Raw genomic sequence first — 24,109 nt, 5'->3', positions numbered from 1 at the left:
GGGTCGTTAGACCAATCCGCTAAATGTGCAAATGTACGAAACTGTGATGTTGCCGCTGAATCCCTAATTCCATTGTATGCTTGGTTCTTGCATTGTACTGTACTTCTGAGCTCTTTCTAACATGCTTTCCTAAAGAATATCCATGCAACGTAATATGATCACTGTTACTTGTTCCCTTTGGAAAGGGATAGATACTGATACTGTCATAAATGGGTCAGATTTTTATTCTGTAAATGTTTCTTAGCTAAAACAAGGCTCAAGTATTCCATCTTGCCTGCAAGAGGCAAATGGGTTTGCGTAGGTGGAGCCAACTTGCCCAGGAATATACCCCTCACTTTTTGATAAATGATTTCATTTTATATGAGAAAGATATAGCCTGTGTATTGGACAAGAAACCATATGTGTATATATAAGCATAAAATATATGGTTTGAATAAATATCATTATTGATTAATTATCTTAGAAGATTCATAATTGTACATTGGGGTAAAATGGAAAATGAGTGGGGAGATTATTTGGATGGCATGGCACCAAAAGGATTGGGTTCTCAGCTTCCGTAATGGCCCAGGGCAGGCAGCTTCTTGAAAGGCTCATTTTGTTTACATTTTCTGTTTTGGGAACAGATTAGGTTTCCTAAACACCTAGTACTTGGATGGAAAACAGACAGTCAAGTAGTTAGTGCAGTCTCACTCTATCCCATGAGTTTTAGATAGTAGTCAACTGTACTGTAGCTTTACTTGCTCCTATAACCAGTGTAGTCCAGGTTAATGGATAAAACACATGTGGGCAGCATGTGGTGTTTAGAAATGCTCCATGGACAAGCAAGCGCCTCCTTCTTGAAGCATTTGTTTAGGATCCTAAACATAATAAAGTCAAACTAGTATTGATTTTTCATGTATTGTACTGTAATTCTAATGCCCCTGTGTGTTTGAATCTAGCCATGGGCTGCTTTTTTCTGTCCCCTGGTTGTGTTAAGAGTTTTTGGAAAATAAAACAACTAATCTGCCTCTTATGATTAGCTTCCAGGAATTCTAGCAGAGCATGAAGTTCAATTAATTTTGTGATAAATATTAATTGGCCTGTCAAATTAACTTCCAGTACAGCAATTCCCCCGCACGCTGACACTGCATTTACTGGTTGGAAATCAACCTCTATGTACCTGTTCCTTTTCCTTATTGGATTGGACATTTTCCTTATTTGCCAAACCAAAAATTCTTTATTGTATATAATTCAAGAGATTTCACTGATCGTGAATAAATCTAACAAAATCTGTTTTCCCTGGAGACATAAAATTTTTGTTAATCTTTGGTATAAACTTTTGTGCCTCATGTCAGTGTTGGCCAATGCGTCCTCTGACTAATGGTTTGTGCAGATCTAGCCTCTTATACTAAGGTAGAGTATTTTTCCGCAGTTTAGCAAATCAACTCATTTAATGTGGTCATCATCTTCAAAAAAATGCACATAGAATAGCAATGCACTGAGAAATTATGTTGTTCAGGTTAAATAATATTGTATGTTTTTTCAAACACCAACTTTTTTTTTGGCAAAAGCCTCATTGGTATAACTGAGGTTATGTTAAAGGGAAAATGCCACACAACAGCTCTGCATATACTGTGTATATAATATTGGTAGCAATTGAAGAAGAATGGACTTTCTTTCAATGATGGATGGAGCACACTTGACTGGATTCATTATTCTTCCCATAATAATATTCTTTTCAGGATATCTTTCCCCAAAGGTCACCTAGACCTGTGGTTAAAAGTTGCCTTAAATTTGATTCTCTCATCTCTCACCTTTACTAAATACACCCAATAAATAGGAAATATTCAGAGTATTGGATGGTTAGGTGCCTGTGAATGCATCATTTTGCTAGTACTAAACAATAATAGGGCACTACGTTTGCCCAGGCGCAATAACCTATAGCACCCAGTCATCACGTGGCATTTCCTAGGCACCTGTTTAAAAGCAAACATCTCATTGGTTGCTATGAAATGCGCCTAGACAAGATTGAAAGTCTAAAAATAAATTAAGTCATTATGTGTGCATATACATACTATCAGAATGTTTCCATTTCTATGTCAATCCAGATTGTAAAGAAAAATTATTTTCCAACATAAAGTCCCTTTCTTCAAAAAAAATCACAGATCTGTCACCCCTGAGCCCTGCGGCTGCACCATACTGCTCCTGCTCTTCAGTGTTGAATGGAGAAAGGTCAGGGGGATGAATAAGTTCGGCGCATGCGTAGTTTTGGACAAATGGAGATGGGAAATGATGCTCAAGTGAGGATGATGGCAGATGCAAACTCCAACTGAATGAAAAAGATTGAGGGAGTACAGCTGGTAGTCTAGATTGGAAATAGATTTTCTGATCTGACGTCTCAGCAGGGGAGCCCCTAACAATCATTTGGGGAAAAGCTTATAATGTAACTTTTTGTTCTCCTTTAATACTAATAAAATTTACAGGACCAAGTACAGCACTCACAGGACTTAAAAGTTTTCCCAACAAAAAAATAAAGATTAAAAAAAAATGTATATGTAGAAGAATAGCCTTCATGCCAGAAGGCTGATTTAGAGAAGATTAATTCCATTAATTAATGTCCATCTGTTTTAAATCCCAGCTGTTATTTTCCATCACAAAAATGTATATGACATAGCTGACCTTTATCCCATTTAGCATGCCTAGCAATCTTTCAGAGATATAATGCTTGCTGCCCTTATAAATGCTTAGATACCCTAACATCAAAAAATGTTCCCTTTGTTGAACTTGGCAGAGGATACTGCATAGATGTAGTATTGTTATAAGTAATGACTTTGTACAGATCATGAATAAACACAGAGTTATTTGTCTTTCTAGTACCATATCTTTGCATTGTTTGGCTTTAGCAGTGCCATACCAAAGCTCTCTAACTCGGAGTTAGTCAGTGACTTTAAGGGGGACCACATAACTGTTCAGTGAGTTTGCAATTGTTCTTCAGCATTCAGCTCAGATTCAAAAGCAACAGTTATGACCCATGTGGCACCCCCTCAAGTCCCTGATTGGTTACTGCCTGGTAACCTATCAGTGGAAACCAAGGGGCAAATTTACTAAGCAGCGAAAATGCGCTAGCGATGCATTTGCCGCACTTTGCCAGACGAAGTTTGCCAGGGCGCCTCTAATTCACTAAAATCGGAAGTTGCGCTCAGGGAGGTGAACGGTAGCAAAGTACGCTAGCGTTAATTCGTCAAGCAAAGCAAAGTTACTGAATTAGCGTAGTTACGTCGTCCCTTCGTCATAGCGCAACTTCGCCTGGCGTAAGGGTGCGAAGTAGCGGTAGAGTAGGTCCACTTCACTAGCGAATTTACGCCAGCGCCCGGTAGTAAGTCGGCAAAGTAACAAAATGACGTCACGCTGTAGAATTTTCGCTAGCGTTAGGCGCTTCACGCTTTAGTGAATTTTCCCCCAACAGACCTGCAAAGCAGGAAGTAGTGTTCTGGCTATTATGTTAGACATCCAGTGACTCCAGCCTTTATACATTAAATTTTTGGCTATCTAACTGTATTAGAAACATTTTTTTATTTTGCACAGGCTATTTACCCAGTTTGTTCTTCTGCTAGAAATTTGCCAGATAAGTTAGAAACAATCCTCCAAAAACTGCTGTCCTGTGCATGAAAAGGCCAATTAATTTGTCCTTTGCTCTGGAAATAATCACCTTGTGCCACATATGGAGAGTTTCCCACAGATATTAGATGTATTCCCTTGTAGCAAAAATTGATTGATGCCGATCAACTGAATCTTAACATTTACCAAAGAAACGCAGCAAATCCTGATCATGCAGCTTGGGTTTATAAGACAATATTTTGGCTAAAAATGGTTAAATGATTTTGCTGCAGGAATCGGAGTTCAAAATCAGTTGCACACTCACTATCAAAATGTTTAGTTTCTGAATAGAAACTAGGGGCACATCCAATGCCAAAAAAGCAAGTTTCGGTATTGAAAAGCCAGTGCATAGTTAGTGGTACAAAGCAGAGTTTCAGGCTAGAAAACCAGGGCCTGATGGTAAGTCACTGACTGGAAAATTAGCAACATAATGTAAAAAGGCCAGGTTTCAGGCCTTAAGATCAAGTGCACAATCGGTGCCCAATAGCATCCAATTAACACATGAAGTATGTGTGACTTTTAAATAAAAAGTATTCTCTCCCAGAGAAATGTAAAAAAAGCCATAGCAGCACCAAGCAGAATTATTGGCACGCTTCTTGTTTAGCCAAACGTCAGTATTCATAATAGCATCATGCATACAGGCAGCTCTTCCATTTCCTGTGACAATTTAGATTTCTTTTGCAAAATGGACTTCTCTGGAAAAGGCACGGAAGGGTGGGGTTGCTTACATCAGCCAGATAACAAATCATAAATTTTTTTTGGAACAGACAAGTAATGCAAATGCAATAAAATTGTATATTTTTAAGAAAATGTTTCCTTTAAAGTGTAACTTTTTTGGCTGTTTTATGCTAGTATTTTCCAAACCTTGCTTCCTACAATAAAAAAACCTCATACTGGCTGTCAAAAATTGTGCTGTCAGTTCATAATTTGGCAGAGAAGAGGGGAATATCCCACAGCACATTCTCTACCCCCAGGCAGGGTGCAAAAAAACAATCAATTGCCATGTTTTCCACACTTTCCACTCTGTCTGACCCATGGTAAATGCCCAAAGATACAGGTCCTTGTGCTACAGTTTGCCAAATACAGAGCTGCCTGCGTTTATGAGGGATGGGCAGGGGGTAACAATTAGGTATCCCTACTTTTCATTAACACAAGTTATTGCCAGTGGAAGGTACAGAGTGGCAATATGCCAAAATGTTCTGAATGAGTCCGTCAAGTCATAATTGTGCGTGATTTATCTGAATAGATTGGGCAATCGCAGTGGCGCTTGCCACAGTTAAGCACAAGGAAGGAGGAAATCTTTAAGTATAAGTAACTTTCATAAATGGCGTCACTGCATTCAAGGACTGCATCCATTTTTGTATGACCACAACTGCATAAGCTCTAAAGGTTCTAGGTTCTTACAGGCAGGGCTGTCTGTACCAGCTGTCTTTGTCTGAAAGTCAGTGTTCATTACTTCTATACAGGATTCTGGAATGTATTGGTGTTTGTTGAGCAGTTATTCCCATAAGGGTCAGGGAACATGCTCAGATTTGAGGAGATTAGTCACCTGGCAACAAATTAATTTCTTCTTCTGTGCGACTAATCTCCCCCGTACTGCCTACCGCCGGCTAGAATGTAAGTCACAGGCGGGATGGCACTCGGACCACTTCGTTTTCCGAAGCCACCCGAAGTTGCCTCACGAGGAAACTTCGGACGACTTCGGAAAACGAATCTCCCCGAATCTGAACGCGTGCCCTGACCCTAGAGCGGTACAGCATCCTACACATTTCAAGACACTCTGCAAATAACATTTATTCAAAGGGCTTTAACCAATCTCGGCCATTTATTCCCGTCCATATGGCTGCATGACCTCTGGAGAAGTGCTACAGCAGAGCTTGCCCCAATGCCCTTTACTGAAAATGTTTCTATATGGGGAAGTCAGGGCCATCATATGGGGAACAGCAATAATAACAGCAATAATAAATAAAAATAGTGAAGACAAGCAAGAAATCATGTGGAAATGCAAAAGCTTTCACATATTTCATATATTCTAAAATACATATATATTTTTAAATCGTTTTACAAGATGTTGGGAATCAGGTCGTAAATGAAATGCCAGTTCCCCTTTTTTTTCCTTGTAACATTGTATGTTTAATAAGATGATTTTATAAGCACAACAGCAGGGGATTCCATGTAGGGCACAGTGAGCACAATGCCTTTGAGTGTGGATGGAGCTGCATTCACAGTCCTGCTGCTGTCGTGCTCCTAGGGCTGCTTGTATTCTCCCAGCTCCCTCCAGACTTGTGTAGTATTTGAGCTTTCTAGCTGGAGGCGGGGGCAGCAGGGCTTGAAGGAGGATAAAGAGAGCACATCAATTATTAATCCATTGCCACTTCTCCCTGGAATCAGCTGGAGGAAGTGCTCTGGCCACTCTCCTCTCTGGTAACCCTAGTGGGGCTATAACAAGCCCAGGCAAGTCAACTTTTCCCCGATCCCTCTACAGGCAAATGTAGGGCAAGCAGCAGATGTGCTCAGTCCTCATCCCGTTAGGCTGGATTACTGGAGTCATGCGAGAGGAGGAATCTCTAAAAAGGATACACTGATGCATTCATGCTGGAATATGAAGCTTCAGGTAAGGAATGCTTTGTCAGCAGAGCAAGCTCTTTGATTTATTATTTAACGGGGAAGATATTGCTAAGCATAAGGGAACAATAACAATGTGTGTCTGCCACTGACTAAATAGGATGGCCTGAAATTCAGCAGCTGTTTAACTAGAGCGGCGCTGATCAGTTCTTCATTGTATCCTTTATTACAGCATACAGGGATACGATTAGCAATGTTATTATTGCAAAATCAGCTGCATCAACAGATGACGTCTAGACATACAAGGGGCATGTACTGTGCATATATATATATATATATATAGATAGTATGTACTCTTACTCACACTTGTTCATGTTTGCGTAATGAGCATTCTGTACTCAGAAATTGCAGTGTTATCACGAGTAACCTGCATGTTTTATTACACTTGCAAGTACACATTGGCTTAAAGGGAAATATTATAAGATGTTCAGGGGATGCACTTGTCTCAGTGTGTGTGGAATATCAGTAGGGATGTGCACCACTGGCAGCGTGGATCTCTGGGGATTCCTACAGCACCTTATAAACAAAGACTCTTTGTTCTGTGTTATTTGCTGGCAGGCAGGCAATATAATTCTAATTTCACTGTAGATATATCCCCTTGTCAGTCGCTGAGTGTGTGTATGTGTCCTGGCTCCTGTGTGTCATAATTAAAGCACCAGGTTGGAATTTGTCTCACTTGTGAGTTTGAGACCTGATAGAGAGGATCTATGTAGCGCTCACCCAGTGGGATATGGGTTTATTCCTGCTTTAGATGCTATGAACATAGAGAAAAATAATGACATCACTGCAGCATGGAGAAATAGCTTTGTGTGAATTCCCCCGTGGGAGACGCTTGATGATCACATGGTTGCAGGGGATTATTGCATGTGTACAAGGCTTCCTTGCTGGATCACTAGCTGCCCTCGAAAATGGACACGGGCACCTGTCATATTGGGGCTTATGCAGGGCCCCAGCCTGGTGAATCCCCTTATTATTGAATGTTTACCTAGCAAATGATTACCAGTCTGAACCTGTTCTCTCTATGTATCTCTCTATGTATGTATAGCATGTTATTCTGTATGTGTTTGTTATCTGGCAGAGAGCAGGAGAATTGTACAAGGTACCACTTCCCCGTGCATAGAACAATTTAGATGCTTTATTCCAACTAATCAGATTTTAAGGAAAGGGATTACATGATATGAGTAACAAAGCTACTCTTGAATATTGCATGTACAGTAAATGCACTAGTTTTCTCTATAAATCTAAAAAAAACAGTGCTCATACTCCAAAAAAATAAAAAGTGGAAAATGGAAAACGAAAAGTGTCCGTGGAGATGTAGTTCAAAATTAGCTGAAAGCCTGCTGGTTAGCTAGCCTTGCTTATCATAGTTATACATTTATGTTTGGTTGCATTATTAATTGTAACACATGCATGAAGTATCAGTTGTACACCAATAATACCTATAATTGTATATCGGTAATATCCTCACAATGTTAGATGCATTATACTATCCAGATGCAAGGAAGAGAGCTGTAAAGTCAGTATGTAAATGGGTAGACTAGAAAGTTTGAAAGTGCCTTTTATTTAAATAAAAAAAAAAAGTTGTGTCTTAGGGTTGGGGCAGATTCAGGGAGATTTGGTCGCCTGGCGACTAATCACCTCTTCTGCGTGGCGACAATCTTCCCGAATTGCCTTCCGTCTGCTTGGATGAAGAATCGCCTGTGCTAATGCCTCACGAGGAAACTTCAGACGACTTCGGAAATCGAAGCGCCGCAAGTGCATTATCGCAGGCGATTCTTCATTCAAGCAGACGGAAGGCAGTTCAGGGAAATTGTCGCCACGCAGAAGAGGTGATTCTCCCCGAATCTGTTCGTCTGCCCCAACCCTTAAGGTTGTTTTTTAAAAGCAATATATGCACTTCTGTACAGTGTGGCTTTGGTCAGCTGATGCTTCTATATATCCTTAGGTGTCTAGTTATTCACTAGGAGACAGCATCCATGGGGCTTATCCAATCAGTGCATTAGTGCCTTTAGGTGGCTGTGAAGCTCTGCAATCTGGATCTACATCAGGATTAAGTATCTGTGTCTACACAAACAATACCAAGTAGAGACAATAGATGCAAGTCTAGTCTAGTCTTTGTTCTTAGCAAGCATACACAGCGCTGTCATTAGTTTGCAAGTCCCATGTTCAGCAGCAGCAGCTAGAAATCAGTATGTGGCTAATTAGATCAATGGAAAATGCAGATTGCAGGCTGACTTGGCAGACTGGATAAAGGAACTGTGTGTGTCATGCCCATTCTTTTTCATACCATTGTTTTTAAATTCACCATTGTTCCCTTTACTTGGACGTGTGAAGACGTTTCATTGTTGGCAGCAAATCACAGAATGCTATAACCTATTCTGTCAGAACACAAATGGAGATAAAAAAAAAACAGACGACGGTTTAAAGGGATCCCTTTGTCACATGTAACCCCCCTCCTTTTTTTATAATTGTATCATAATGCATTGCACAAGCTTTAAGGGCTATGGAAGCTGGTGTATTTTCATCAGTGCAACAAGAAGTGCTACAAAATATTCAGTGCTTTGTTCTGGCTCAGCTTTTAGCCGTCCCAGTCTCAGTTTCATTAAACAAAGACCTCCCCGATCAGCAGTGTAGTAAATGTAAATGAACTTTTCAGATTAAAAAGTACTTGCACCTTCTTTCTGTTTTTTGAGACAATAGAGCTCATTTATATAGGGTAGGCTCAACCCATAGGCTTGCCAATGGCACTTTGGCTTCCGCTGTGCCTTACCATCAGCTTTTAATGAACAACACCACAGTAAGGGGCATGAATGTGGTTCCCCAGGGGCTACCCACGTGTTGCTCCTGATGCAGCCTTTTTTACTACATGTCAATAAATGTTGCCCCTCTGAAGTTGGCCACCAACATTCCCTCTAATTTTTATTTGAGTTGTATGAGCAGAAATGGTCTTTTGTGTGCGTTTTTTTTAAACTGTATGCGCAGAGAAGTTTGTTGGTTAGAATAAATACTGGTATGGGATCCGTTATTTGGAAACACGTTATCCAGAAAGCTCCTAATTGCGGGAAGGACATCTTCCAAATACCCAATTTTAAGCAAATAATTCTCATTTTCCAATATTATTTTCTTTTTCTCTTTAATTATAAACCAGTACCTTGTTCTTTGTCCAAACTAAGGTATAATTAATCCTTATTGGTGGCAAAACAATCATATTGGGTTTAAATGATCTTTAAATGACTTTTTAGCAGACTAAATGTCTAGTTTTCCACATTACGGAAAGACCCCTTATCTGGAAAACTCTCCTGAGCATCCTGGATAACAGGTCCCATACCTGTGCAATATGTTTTCACACCAAATTCTTTGCTCTTGAGTGCTGGCTTCAAAATCTACTATCTATATCTACATATCTTTTTTGTATATTACTCGTGGAATACAAAATCAGAAATATGTCAGTTTTTTTGCTATTTTTTCATTTTAGGAATGGTCATTACAGAATCGGTGTACATCGGGTTACATTTTAAATTAGAGAGCTTCATTTTCATTTTGATTTGCCATTTTCTCTTTCACACAGGAGTACTTAATGGAACACTTAATGGAACATTAAGGAGGCATTAAGTATAGCCTTTAGGCTGTGACTACACTATCTAGCGCTTAAAAGTATCACAGTCGTAAGGAGAGTGCCTGTTAATGCTTTTAAAATTAAACAATACAATGCCCACAATTTGGCGTACTAAGTCCTAAAACTTTCCCAGCATGCTATATTCTTCAGTTGATGTGCCAGACATGTCTGTCTGTCTTCATCTAATGGGAAAAGAGCTGCATGCTACACTTTGGGGTTAATTTATTAACATTGGAGACAAACATCACCAGTAATGTGCCCTTAGCCACCAATCAGATCTTTGCTTTTGATTTCTAACTTGTAGGTGACTGTTCAAATCGAATGGCTGATTGATTGCTTTGGGCAACATAACCAGTGATGTTTGTTTCCAATGTTAATAAATATGCCTCTTTGTCTTATAAGGGCACAAGTCAGCTCCTAGGGTACAGTTAGAGATTTTCTGTGCTCAAAAAGTCTTTCCTTCTGTTGTCCACCTTATTCAGCTCAGAACCACAGCAGGAAAAGGGGGGATTCGCTTGAATTAGTTGGTAGTGATGTGGGTTCTTTGGGGTGCTGTGTGCATGTACATTACTGATATTGCTCATTGGGAGAAACTTTTGGTAATGCCTGTGCATTTTAAAATGTAATTTGTATATTTTATTCCTTTACATTACCCTTCCACAGTTTTATCTCCTGAGTTTCTCAAGAGCCAAGTCTAAGGCAACACGGCTGTTCTATTCCTATTACATAAATAAAGATTGTCAGAGTCTCTCTGGTCTGTGCACTGCTGTCCTTGACAGTTCCTATTGACTGCAATGGGAAGTGATCAATAGTGATTTCTTTCATTTTCCTACCATGACTCTACTTATCTCTAGGTTCCTGGTAACCTACCTACCAGCCACTCAGTAGGGTTTCCCTAAATAGCACAGATGGATAAAGACGTTGGGTATCAACATAGGAAACTGTCATATTGAATGTGGTGAATAGGGTGATACAGCAGCATATGGGGCAAGCACATTTTTAATGGCAGTTTAGATCTGCTCATAATGATTTAACCTTTATATGCTTAACCTGAAGTGTAAATGAGTAATTTACAGTGAAGTAGACTGTTATTTATGTCCTGATGTGAACTGTGAAATAACCAATGAAGTCAGATGTTTTAAGGCAAACTGCTCCTTTTGACAGCTAAAGATTAATCAGCGACCTAGGTCACAATTGACTTGTTATTTACTGTATTTCACAGTGTGCAGTAAACAAAGGCTTTGCTTAAAAATATCTTTCTTTAACTTCAGTGCCACATTCCAAGTATAGGAAGAACTATAATAGTTGTTGTTCGGCAACATCAATTGGGTTTCAAGTTACAGATAGTTGATTTTTGATATGAAGTGCTTCGGATCCGGGAATTCCTGGAATACAGGGACGTTTTTTCTGTAAGTTATACAGTTGTGCCTAAAGGCTTCTTAATATAACATTTAAATGTTCATTTAAATATGTACAGACTATTTGGAAATGATGTATCTCTTTAGAGCACGAAGGAGACATTGACAGCTGGGAGAGGGGCCATGCATGGGTGCTCTCATTCAGCTGGATAAATGGATCTGTGTAATAAGGACATCGGTATCTGTGACCTGATCAGGTAGTAGTCAGTGGTTGACCCCGTTTGTCAAAAAACATTAAGGCTAATGCCAGACGGGGCTAAAAATCAGCCTGCTAAAAAAATACACAGACCGAGAATCATCCACTACGCTGGCATTAGCCTCCTGTCCTCTCTGCACCTGGAACCATTGTGTCAGTCCATGTGCAGGCACACATGGTGGGTTTTGGTGTGAGAATGCAAACTCTCGCATTTTGGCATTGAAATCCACCATGTGAGCCTGCACTCAGGCTGACAAAGCACATGAACTAGCACATGGTCCAAGCATGCATGCATGCAAGAATGAGCATGCAATGGGAAATACATTGAAGATCGCACATGCTGAATTTCTTCTACAGTTGGGGGGGGCCACAAGGGTCTGAAATGGGTGAAGGTGTTAGAAAAGGTACGTGCCTGGTGCTCCTCTACCTTTGCGCCCTAGGCATGTGCCTCTTCTGCCTACCCCTAGTTCCGGCCCTGAACAGCTGTTCAGGGTTCAGGCAGAACAGGAGGTTAATGCAAGCATAGGTGCTGATTCTCAGCCTGCATATTTCAGCAGGCTGATTTTTAGCTCCATGTGCCATTAGACTACAGGTTGTCCATGTAGCATCCAATAAAAAGACAAGACTAAAAGTTATGTACCTAATACATTTAGGGAGCATTGTACCTGCCTGGAGGTAAAGCAGCCATCTGACATTGAAGATTTATACCTTAAGGCAAACATACATGATCTGACCTCTTATGGATATTGTACTAGGGGCCATACATTGCACGGCTGCCTTTATATTGTTCTGTTCATTAAGGCTGAAAAGCAAGGAGTAGGATCTGTGGTTTCTCAGGACTTCTGCTATTCCAATGACTTGCTCATATGCTGATACAACATACACTGGCACATGTGGTGCATCAGCAGAAAAACTTTCCAAATCTGTCTAAGCCACAAACAATATCTATAGTATACAGTATGTATAAATGCACCAAATATATATGCTTTGTACAATTTTAAATGTATGTGTATGGCAAGAAGCTTTAGCTTTGACTACACAAATGGCTGCTCTACAGTAGGGTTATATCCAACAATTTTTTTTGTGTTCCCTCTGGGTCAGAAGGGCAAATGACACTTGGGTGTAAAAACAAAGACTTGTATTGGTTTTCACCTATTAGCTAATTAGTCCTTGTAATGGAACCCACGTTACCCATCTCTGTTGTGTTCATATAAAGTGACCCCTGCTGTGAGGCCATTTAATAAAAAAACAAAACAGTTTGTTTGATGGGACAGAAAGGCAAATATTTACTAGAATGCCTGACGCATCTTAATTTACGAGTCAGAAGAACAGAGAAGTCACTTGTCTGCAACTTAAATGCACAGCCACCTGCTGTCGGCTTCAGAAATCCCAAAAGTTATTTTTTTTAACCCCAAAATAATAGTGTAAGCACATGTCAGAATATCAAAGTAGTAGTTCCCTGCTGCTTGCAACTGTCCAGCAATATTGTGTGGTGAGAATTGTGTTGGAGGGTATCATAATAAACAGTGATGTGTTCTCTACTGTTTTAGTTACCCATAACAACCAGTCAGTAGGTGCCATGTACTGGTCAGCTGTTTGCAAGCAAACATCTGATAGGTTGCTATGGGTTACTAGACCAACTATTTAATTGCATTTCCTGAAAAAGACTCTCTGGAATATTACAGTGCTTAATAAGTTAGGTGACCATACATCGCCCAATAAAAGCTGCCAACTTAGTTGGCAAGGTGTAAGGGGCCTTAGGGACTGCCTCCCCTACCAGTCCTGTCGTATGAAGGTTGCATCTGTGCATTGATTCAACCCTCGCTGGCCGGTTTCTGTAGGCCAGCAGTATGATCCCATTTTTGTCTCTTGAGTCAACCATTGGCCCTATGTGTCGGTGACCAAATGGGACACTTACCCACTTGTTTAGTGACCATGTGTATCTTTAAATGCAGGACCAACGTAAGATTACTTAGAATAATGAAAGTGTGCATCTGTTACTTATCTTAGCACAATAATTCATCAAGTAAGAGCGATATGTAAGAAGTAGCCAAAGTACTGATCACTGCTCAGGTGGGGAATACCTTGCTCTTAAACCTCATGCTATTATTACAGAGTAGGGGTGCCCAAAAGGTAGATCAGTATCTCCCAGTAGACCTTTAGCTGGTGATCAGTAGATCTCAAGACACTGTCAACAAACAGCTTGTCTAAATCCCCCTCCTGTTTCATGCTTTTCATTCAGATAATTATTATGTTTAGGTTACATAAGAAATAGCTATTTGCTAAATATAGCAATTTCCAGCATTTTCCATGAAACAGAATGCTAACAATGATTTTATGGATGTAGATTATATTGGAAAAAAATAACTAAAAGTAGACGTTGCCTTAGTAAAGCATGGGCACCCCTGTTACAGAGTGTTCAGTCACCTTGCTGTTATCAAAGAGTACTATTGTATGGGTTATTCTGCTTTATTTGTAAGGCAGGAAACCATGTTAAACACACCAAATACTAATATTACCTGTTGCCTCATGTAGTTACTGGATTCCACTAGTCAAGCACTCAGGACATATGTGCAAGGTGCCTAGCAACTTCTTAATCATCCTGGGTGTTAAGCTTGTTAGAAGAGGTGATGTAAGGCTCTGAGACATGTCTCACTATGATGCCAGCTTCTTTTCTCCTGACAACCACTGTACTTGGGGAATTGTGATGTCAACTATTTCTTCTTGCAGTAATAAACAAATAATGGGGGGAAAACATTCTTGGGAATGTATCCTATGTTTATATGTTCCTGAAATGGACTGTGTGTGTGTGTGTGTGTGTGTGTGCAAGGAATCATTTCTGCATATTTTATAGTGAGGTGGAGCTGCCATGTCACTTTCCTTGGTAGACATATTTTTTATATTTAACTCGTAGAAGTGCAGTTCTCCAGAAATTGTGCAGACTGCATTTGCTAAACATTATGGTAAATCTCATATGCAGCGAGAAGTGCAGTGCTCATGACATACTGTCATATTAGCCATTTTCTAATAATCCAAGACTCCATGTTTTTGCTCTAATATAACCATATTTTTTTACCTAGATACATTTATTACAGATAAGTGGTTCATGGGTGAAGTCACAATGATGCCCTAATTATGCACTGCACTTATCCTGTTTGTAAAAGTTTGTACCAGGTCTAGTTACCTATGCCAAACAATCAACTGGTAGCATTTACTTTTCAACTGCCTGAAAGCAATCACCTGATTGGTTGTTGCATCTCACTAGACTAACTGCAAACCTTGCCACATTTAGTATATAATCATATGCTTTCTGCTCCCATCTTCACAGTATTTTGTACTCCCCATTGCAATATATAAAGTGCACAGCACATACATGTCCACAAATGCCATATTGCACTTGTCTGATGTTCTTTCAACTCTAGAAGCCTTACCAGTCAGTTGTAGGATGCTATATTAAAGAAAATACCCATTTCATCGGACTAAAGGTGGCCATAGATGCACCAATAATATCGCACAAAACAAATTTCCATACATTAATTGGTGCGTGTATGTTTGGAGACGATCCGACCGGCAGAAGATTTGGGTATTGGTTGGCTGAAAAGCCACAGTTTTCTAATATTGGAATCTTGCTATGTATGTTACTTGGTCTACTGATATAAGTATGTTCTCTCATTTAACACCCTACAAACAAACTGATTTGGGTTTAAACACTGATAATGCATCAGACATGGGGTTCAGTGTGCTTCATGAACATGGACTCTGTCAGCCAATAAGGGACTGGTAAAATCAGTCTTCATACTATGGATTTTTTTATTTTATGCTCTGATCCATCGGGATGTTACATGAGTCACACTGGGAAGTGCACATTCCTGTACAGATAAGCTTGCACATTTCTATTCTGCTTGACATTGTGACATCTATTAACCCCCGCTTCGATCATACAATGTATGACATCACACGAAGTTCATGCCCTTGACACGGCAGTCATTAGACCGATTGGACACAGCCCATGGCTATTTATTTTTACGTGTTATTGTCTAAATGCATTGTTTTAATCATCTCCAATGTCTCAAGTTACCATGACAACACTGCACTAAGTGCTGTATGCTCTTGGGAAACATCCATCTTAAGCACCGCATTGGGGATTTCCAGCTAAAGCCATAAGCCTGGCAGTTTCATACTCAGTCATATGATTCTGCTCTTACACCCTTCCAGCTTAATTTAAAATAATAACCAGGAAAGATGAATACAGGGTCAAGTATATCTCCTGATCTCACAAATAACTTGCTTGCTTACGACAGTTTTGGTCCCCTTAACTGAGATGATGAATTCTCTCTCTCTATCAGGTATTCCCTTGTGAAATCAAGTCTCTTTTTGCTCACTTTTCTTTTTATAAAAGGGTTTAATGAGTGACAGATCTACAGCAAATAATTGAATTACCAAACATCTACAACTAGAGATGGTTTCCTGTTGCACCTGCAGCACCATATGGAACATTTGGGGCTTGAAGGAACAGAAACATCAAAAATGTTTTTTTCAGTAATGAATAAATAATGTAGAGTTGCTTTACATTGGTAAATCTGTTGTGTTTGCTTCAGAAACACCACTATAGTTTATGTAAATAAGCTGCCGTGTAGCCATGGGGGCAGCCATTCAAGCACATAGCAGAGAACAGGTACGGTATATAGAATCCCATTGTATACTACAGTGTTTATCTGTTATCTACTGTGTAACCTGTGCCTTTTATCTTTTTTTCATTCTTGAATGGCTGCCACCACAGCTACCCAGCAGCTTTTTTTATATTAACTTTTATGTTAACTCATCATCATTTATTTATATAGCGCTGTCAAGATAAGCAGTGCTTAACTCAGAGCATGAGTTCCCCCAGTGGTTTGGCATCTGCCTGTAAACCAAATTATTGCAATAACTGTGCTCTGATACACTTCAGTTTCTCTTCACTGAGGCAAGTCTGGTCACAAGTAACAAGATAACGGCTCTCTCCAGGGCAGGAACTAGGTGTTTTGACACCGTTGGCAAACCTGGCAGTTGACACCCTGAACCCCTGGTGAGAAAAAGAGATATATAAATAAAGTGCTTTTTTTACTAGTAGAATCTTACTTTTCAACCCTTCCAAAATCTATATGCTTTCTTCTCTCAATTTCTAGTTGTTTTCTCATTTCTCTCCTTTCTTTCTGCTTAATTTCCATATATGTTTTCTTCCCTGATCATCACCACTACCTTCTTTTAATCTTTACCCTTTTCCATGACATTCTCTCCTTACCACACGTTCCCTTTCTTAGCCCCCATTTGCCATTCTCTCCCTTATGCCCCATGTTCCGTTCTCTCCCCATGCCCCATGTTCTGTTCTCTCACCTATGGCCCATGTTCCATTCTCTCACCTTTGCCCCACGTTCCATTCTATTCCCTATGCCCCATGTTCCGTTCTCTCCCCTATGCCCCATGTTCCGTTCTCTCACCTATGTCCCACGTTCTGTTCTCTCCAGTATGCCCCATGTTCCATTCTCTCACCTATGCCCCACGTTCCATACTATTCCCTATGCCCCATGTTTCATTCTATTCTATATGCTCCATGTTCTATTCTATTCCCTATGCCCCATGTTAAATTCTATTCCCTATGCCCCATGTTCCATTCTATTCCCTATGCCCCATGTTTCATTCTATGCCCCATGTTCCATTCCATTCGCTATGCCCCATGTTCCATTCTGTTGCCTATGTCCCATGTCCCATTCTATTCCCTCTGTCTTATGTGCCATTGTCAACCCTCATGTGCCGTTATCTCTGCTTTCTCCTTTTTATTTTACCTCCCCCGAAGGGCTATTCTTATGAAAGAGCCATTCTATTTACCTTAAGGGCAACAGCACATGGCACTATTTGTCGCTCAGCATTTTGTGGCAGATATTAAATGGCAGAAAATACCCTGCAATACTGAAAATTCACTCAAATATACATTCAAAGGCATTTTTGAGCAATTACATGACTTGAGTATAAAGCTATGGGCTTGTCTAACCCGGTGTGTGTGAAAGTAATATCTTATGTACCAGCTTGTCTGGCTATAGTAGTAGAGGCTTCTTCTTACATCATTGCATAAAAAACTTGCATGAAACCTTTCTGCCTCTTGTCGTCTGTAAAAGGAAAATATATCAAACCAACTCTTCTGGAAAGAAAATACAAAATGTAAAGCACAAGGATTTAAAATATATATCTGTCTACATTATACTAAACTTAGATTTATCAAATAAAACACACACACCCTAGGCTGCAGATACAGTTTACCCACTTCAGGGCTCTACTTTAATTTCTCTTTATATCTCTGTCTCTTGTGCTTCCAAAGATTAGAATATTTTGTATCTGCTGAGTGAAAGACATGGGTACAAGTAAAGACAGCTAGCCTTAGGCTTTCCTATTTTATGGCTTATGTATCCACCTTATCTAGGATTTGCACAGTAAGCTGTTGTTGTCACTAAAAGTCCCTGCAAATCAAACTCCTTGAGTATCCAGAGTATAAATTTCACTTGGGATGTTGATCATTTCCTTTTATGTACACCAATAAATAATACAAACCCAACTGTAATGTTGTTCACAGTGAATGTAATAAAGGATTTGTGCTCAAGTCCAAACCAAAAAGGATGTTCAGAAGATTTCAAGGGACTCTGTAAATGTGAAGATCAATACTTAGTGATTATCTTTATTAGGTTTAAGTGCAACAGAATCTATTTTGTTACAGTAATGTAGAGAAGAAATGTAAGCCCCAGGATCCACAACTTTCTTTAATGAAAGTTTGGTGTTGTAAGTACCGGTGTTGATTGCTCATTTGGACACCAAAGGAAAGAAAGTTTAGGCTTCATTTATTTTAGATGAGTATGGCATCATCAATTAACATCTAGGGGAATCTTTGTGTTTTAAACTGAAAACATATCCTGAAACATTAAGCTGTAAAGTCAAGCCAGAGAACCTCTCTACATCACACTAACAGTTCACTTAAAGGTGAAAACCCCCTTTAATACTTATTCCAACCAAGCCACATCTCGGTGTACAGAGCTTTATGGACGTTCACATAAAAGTTCATTTTTGTGCACTTGGCTAATGGAAATTGTAGGGAATATTATTGTGTATAGTCAAGAAAAATCACCTGGTGTTATGACACCTGGTTCAGGGTTCTTGAAACATTGTGAAAATAATTTATATTATGAATTCTTTATTGTCTTTTGTCATTTGATGTAGAGCGTTGTCTCTTGTCTCCAAGTTGCCCAGATCTAGGAAGGGCAGTCCTTAATTGCAGATGTAAAAATTCACAGATATAAGCTGGCCATAGATGTTGAGATTTTTAAAAGATCAGATCCTGATCGTGAGACCACGATCTTCTCAGAACGATCGTACGAATTTATCATCAACTAAAAAGACCAAAGGGGAGCTGCCTGCGTGGCCCTGCAAACATAGATAGATTGCACTGGGACCGACAAAGATTTTTTGACCTGGCCGATCAATTTCCTGACAGATGTCGGCTGAAAAATCGTAAGATGTACGATCGTTCGAATCCCACTAACCGCACGATAATTTCTAAGGATTGGTCGGACTTCCCTAAAATCGGTCGTTCCGCAAGAAGAATCGTCGCGTCCATGGGGAGCTATACTCGTTTAGCGAGGTCACCAGGGAAGGAATCTTTCACCAATATGCCCACACAGAGCTGGGCATGATGGGGCTGATCCAATTGTCTGGCCCAATCAGATCACAACACTGCAGGCTATCAGGACGAGGGCTCCAATACGATCCTTGCCTTGACAGGATTTAGAAACCAGCCCCAAATCTGGCGGTTTTTAATTAGATATACATGGGCTAATAAGCTGCCGACAAAGGGGGAAATTTACTAACCTGCGAAAATTCACCAGCGACTGCTTTGCACCCATCGCTACACTTCGCCAGGTGAAAATTCGCTCATACAACGCTAATTTACTAAAATGCGAAGTTGCGTCCAGGGAGCTGAACGATGGCGAATTTTCTTTAGCATTATGTCGGCAATCAAAGAGAAGATGCGCTAGCTTCAATTATGCCTAGTGCAACTTCGTTCGAGGTCTTCACTCAAGCTAATTTGCATATGCGGGAAATGATAAAGTTATATTGACGTATATGTTGCAGCAAATACATTACATTACACAAGTCCAGGGAACCTTAATAAAGAAAATAGAGTTGTTATAATGCCCTACACATGAGCCCACTGTATAGTTTATGTTCCATATGTTAGAAAATGTATGGGGGGAACACGGTTACCCAAAAAAAAAATTTTAAGGACTGTTGCAGGCTATCACTCTGAAAAAAGGAAAAGACGCCAGTTTTTTTTTGGGAAGATTTTTCCACTAAAAATTGAGGAAATCCTATGCACTCCATTGCACTTCGGCTCGTCTGAGCTGGTGAAGACAAGTCTGGTGAAAGAGGTAACATTCAGTAAAATCCGCATCTTAGTGAATTTGCAGAGTAACGACCATTCGCCAGAGCGAAAATTCGCCTGGCGTTAGAGTGTGAAGCAACGCTAGCGTCTATCTCCTTCGCTAGGGAAGTGACGCCTGCACCTGTTAGTAAATTGGCAAAGTAACAAAACGACGTCACGTTGGCGAATCATCGCCATGTTAGTCACTTCACCCTTTAGTAAATATGCCCCTTGATTTGGAAGGACTGAGTCAGCAACTTTTATCTGCCTGTGTATGGCCACTTTTACTTATGCAGCTGTTCAGATTGTTAGGAAATGTGTCCTTTGACTAGATGATCACACTAAAACCAACTTTTTATCTGTTCGCTGATAAATAGAAATCTGTTGTAATGAAATATATAATAAGCATGCAGTGCTAAATGCAAGAATGCGATTCCCTATCAATCACTATATTGAATTCTTTTTCTTAAAAGCAATACACTAAATAATGCTAAATAACGCTTTAAATGCTCTGCCGCTGTGCTATAAAAAGAAATTCTTGTTTATCTGTCCTCTTAATGTAGTGATGTCATGTACAAAATGATATTATCCCAGCAGGTATTGCTGTCATTCCAAAAATCAAACAGAATTTTATATGTATCCACAGGAGTTAGCAAGGAAACACCTTCCCTATGAACACATCAATTATGTAAAATCCTCAAGTACTCATATCCTAAATTTGGTTGTAAAAGAACCATGTTTTGCCATTGTTTACGTTTCTCTGAGATTGTTCTCAGATTGTACTTTAGTGACATAAGGAATTTGCAGAGGTCTTTACAAACTGCTGTGACTGGAACTCTTTCAGCATTTAGATAAAGTTTTATGTAATATTTCCAAAGCAGGAAGCAAAGGAAGAGAGGCGAGGATCTGCTTGGCAGATAAAAACATTCCTTTAAGCCTCAACTATCAGGGGCAGATTTATCAAAGGTCGAGGTGAAGTTTCAAAGTGAAAAACTTTGAATTTCGAGCTATTTTTTGTGTATTTTGACTAGGGAATAGTCGTACTTCGATTTGAAGTTGAAAAAAAACTTCAAGATTCGAAGGTCGAATTTTTTTGAAGTACTGTCTCTTTAAAACTTCAACTTTGACCTTTTGCCCACCTAAAAGCTGCCAAAGTGCTGTTTTAGCCTATGAGGACCTCCTACAATCTGTATGGAGGCAATTGAGGGAGTTTGGGAGATCGAAAGGTCGAAGTTAAAAAAAACTTTGAATCAAGTACGATCGAAGTACGATTTCAAGTAGGTCGAATTCGGCCCACTTCGACCCCAAAAAACTTCGACCTCCATTCGGTTGGTCTTTTTGAATTCGAAGTTCGAAAGTTTTTTTAACTTTGACCTTTGATAAATATGCCCCTTAGTGTGCTTTAAAAGTCAACAGTAAGGGGCAGATTTATCAAGGGTCAAATACAAAATTCAAATTTTAATTTTGTTTCATGGTCAAAACTGTGATATTCAACTAGGGAGTTAGTCAAATTAGATTTTAAAATGAATTTAAATTAGATTTTTGAGATTTATCATAATCTGGCCCGAATTCGACTATTCTCCACCTGAAACCTGCCAAATTGCTGTTTATGTCAATGGGAGACGTCCAGGGATCAATTTGGAGTTGTTTGAAGCCTTCCTGACATTCAAGTTTTTTTCGGAGGAAAAAAACCTCAAACCGAGTTTTTTTAAATTCAAACCGAATTTGATTCGAGTTTTCGGATCAATTTAAATCATCCAAGTTTGAAAAATTAATTTTTTTTAAAATAAATTTCGATTAGTCTAATTTTACATTTATGGGAGTTTAGGGGAGTTTTTAAAAACTCACATGAATTCGAAATTCGACCTTTGATACATGTGCCTCCCCTAAGACTTACACTGTACATCTAATGAAGAAATATATAGCTCTCAATCGTTTTTTTGCTGTCCAGATTGTCGGAGTGAATTGGGAAATAATGGGGCATTTGCAGAGCCCCCCCCCCCCAATCCTAGAGAGCCCATGTGTTAGGTGTTATATTTATATTAATCAGGAGGGATATAGGTGCATTGCTTACCTTTTATATAGTTGTGATGCACCATGCAACCATAAATCACAAAAGCATACTTTTGCTTGAAACGGTGTAAAATCAATATTGTCACATTTTCTGTATTTCCTGTTACACAAATATCTGTTCTTTCTGTCAAATGGCTGCAGCTGTATTATTCTTTATATCAGTACTTCTAGATACTTGCCACAGGACAATGCAGAATCAATTACTTCTTACTTGACTGTACTCCAATTTACATTCACAATTCTGGGCAATAACCACACCTGTGCCAAGCTGGCCGGGGATATGCATTGCCAAGACTTTTCATGAAAATCTGCTGAAATAGATTCTCATAAGAAAAAACTGTTTACTTTTTAATTAAATTTGTTTTTGTATCAAAATGGTTCATTTTGAGCATATATTCAGTAAATATACAGAAGAATAATAAGTGGATATTCTCTCATTCTTTATTTCTTAAAGGGGTTGTTCACCTTCCAAACACTTTTTTCAGTTCAGTTGTTTCCCCAGAAATAAAGACTTTTTTCAATTACTTTCCATTATTTCTTTTTTAACTGGTTTTCCAAAATCTAAGTTTAAAGTTGAATGTTCATGTCTCTGGTGTTTGAGTCTGACAGCTCAGGACTTCAAGTGCAGACTCAAAACTGTTACAATTTTGCAACATTTAGTTGATACATTTCTCTGGAGTATTAGCAACTATTGTATCAATTCTACCAGCTGCCTGTAATGAAACCCAGAGATTCTGCTCAGCAGAGACAAAGATAAGAAATGTATCAACCAAATGTATCCATTTAGAACAGTTTACAGGGTCGGCGACCCCCTCTCCCAGAGCTGCTTCAGAAGGTGAAAAAAGACACTTGACACTTCAATATTAGAAAAATGGCCACACATAGAGAATAGAAAGTCATTGGAAAAAGTCGTTATTTCTACTGATCTATCTAAAAACAACTAGTTGTTTGAAGGTGAACCACTCCTTTAAATACAGTATATTGGGATTGAAATCACAAGTAGGTTTTTGGGTGGGTGGGTTATGGGGTGGTTAAAAAGAATGCTGTGTTGGACTAAAATACCAGAGACCCACCTAGAAAGGCATTAGACCAGAGGCCCACTCTTTAGACTCGTTTTACTCCTCATTCAACCTCTTTATTCGTATAGTCTGTTTTCTTTAAATAATCTACCCTTCTCTCTCTTTTTATTCTTTGTTCCCATACAAAAATAGAGACGAGCAAGAAATAGGTCAGAATGGCTCGCTAATCCATCAGGATTTTCCTGGTATCCTGGTTGGCCAGTCAACACTGACAATATGATCCTTAAGAATTAATTTGCTTCTTGGGGGTCCTCTGTTTTTTCAGATTTGCTCCTTTCCACCTTGATTAGACCCTAGCATAAGCCCTTTTTTATCATGGTTTCTGTTCAATGATGCATTCAGGAGTACTTCATGTTGAGATGCAGGGGTGTTACTTGGCCCCTGCCTGTCCTGAGGTGACCTTTCAGGTGCTGTCTAACCACACTTACCTTTCTGAGCCTTGGAGCAGGTCCGTCCACTAGAAGAGCCAAATTTAAAATTTCAGCTCTTTAACTTACCAGGAGCAGCTATTTGCCTCCGAATGTAACTTGCAGGATGCCCCCTGAAGCAACTTTGCCTCATGGTAGCAGCTCCTCTGTTAAAGGAACAGTAACATCAAAAAATGAAATTGTTTTAAAGTAATACAAATATAATGCAGTGTTGCCCTGCACTGGTAAAATTGCTGTTTGCTTCAGAAACACTACTATTGTTTATATAAATAAACTGCTGTGTAGCCATGGGGGCAGCCATTCAAAGGAGAAAAGACAGCAGCAGATAAGCTCTGTAGAACATAATGATATCTGTTATCCACTATTTATCCTGTGCCATATAGACTTTTTTCAATTTCCGCCCTTGCTACACAGCAGCTAGTTTATATGAACTATAGTCATGTTTCCGAAGCAAACAGATCAGTTTTACCAGTGCAGAGCAGCATTACATATTTTCATTACTTTAAAACAATTAAATTTTTTGGTGTTTCTGTTCCTTTAAGGTGCACATTATTTGGATTTCATTTTAGATCAGTTTGTATGGCCTTAATCGAAA

At 39.4% G+C, this 24,109-nt stretch overlaps 1 protein-coding gene across 8 annotated transcripts in view; it reads left to right on the top strand.

Annotated features, from left to right (window-relative positions):
- marchf8.L (membrane associated ring-CH-type finger 8 L homeolog) overlaps positions 1–24,109 on the top strand; it is a 140,926-nt gene that overhangs the window by 87,361 nt on the left and 29,456 nt on the right. Inside the window, exon 1 of one of the 8 annotated variants that reach the window (XM_041568548.1) lies at positions 5,718–6,250. The exons of 3 other annotated variants lie outside the window; for them this stretch is intronic. In XM_041568548.1, the coding sequence (XP_041424482.1) occupies positions 6,221–6,250 (30 nt within the window). In that variant the 5' untranslated portion in view covers positions 5,718–6,220. 8 annotated transcript variants of the gene reach the window in all.

Source organism: Xenopus laevis, chromosome 7L (assembly GCF_017654675.1).
Source record: "Xenopus laevis strain J_2021 chromosome 7L, Xenopus_laevis_v10.1, whole genome shotgun sequence".
Classification (NCBI taxonomy): domain Eukaryota; kingdom Metazoa; phylum Chordata; class Amphibia; order Anura; family Pipidae; genus Xenopus; species Xenopus laevis.
This window is presented reverse-complemented; position numbering and strand designations above follow the sequence as displayed.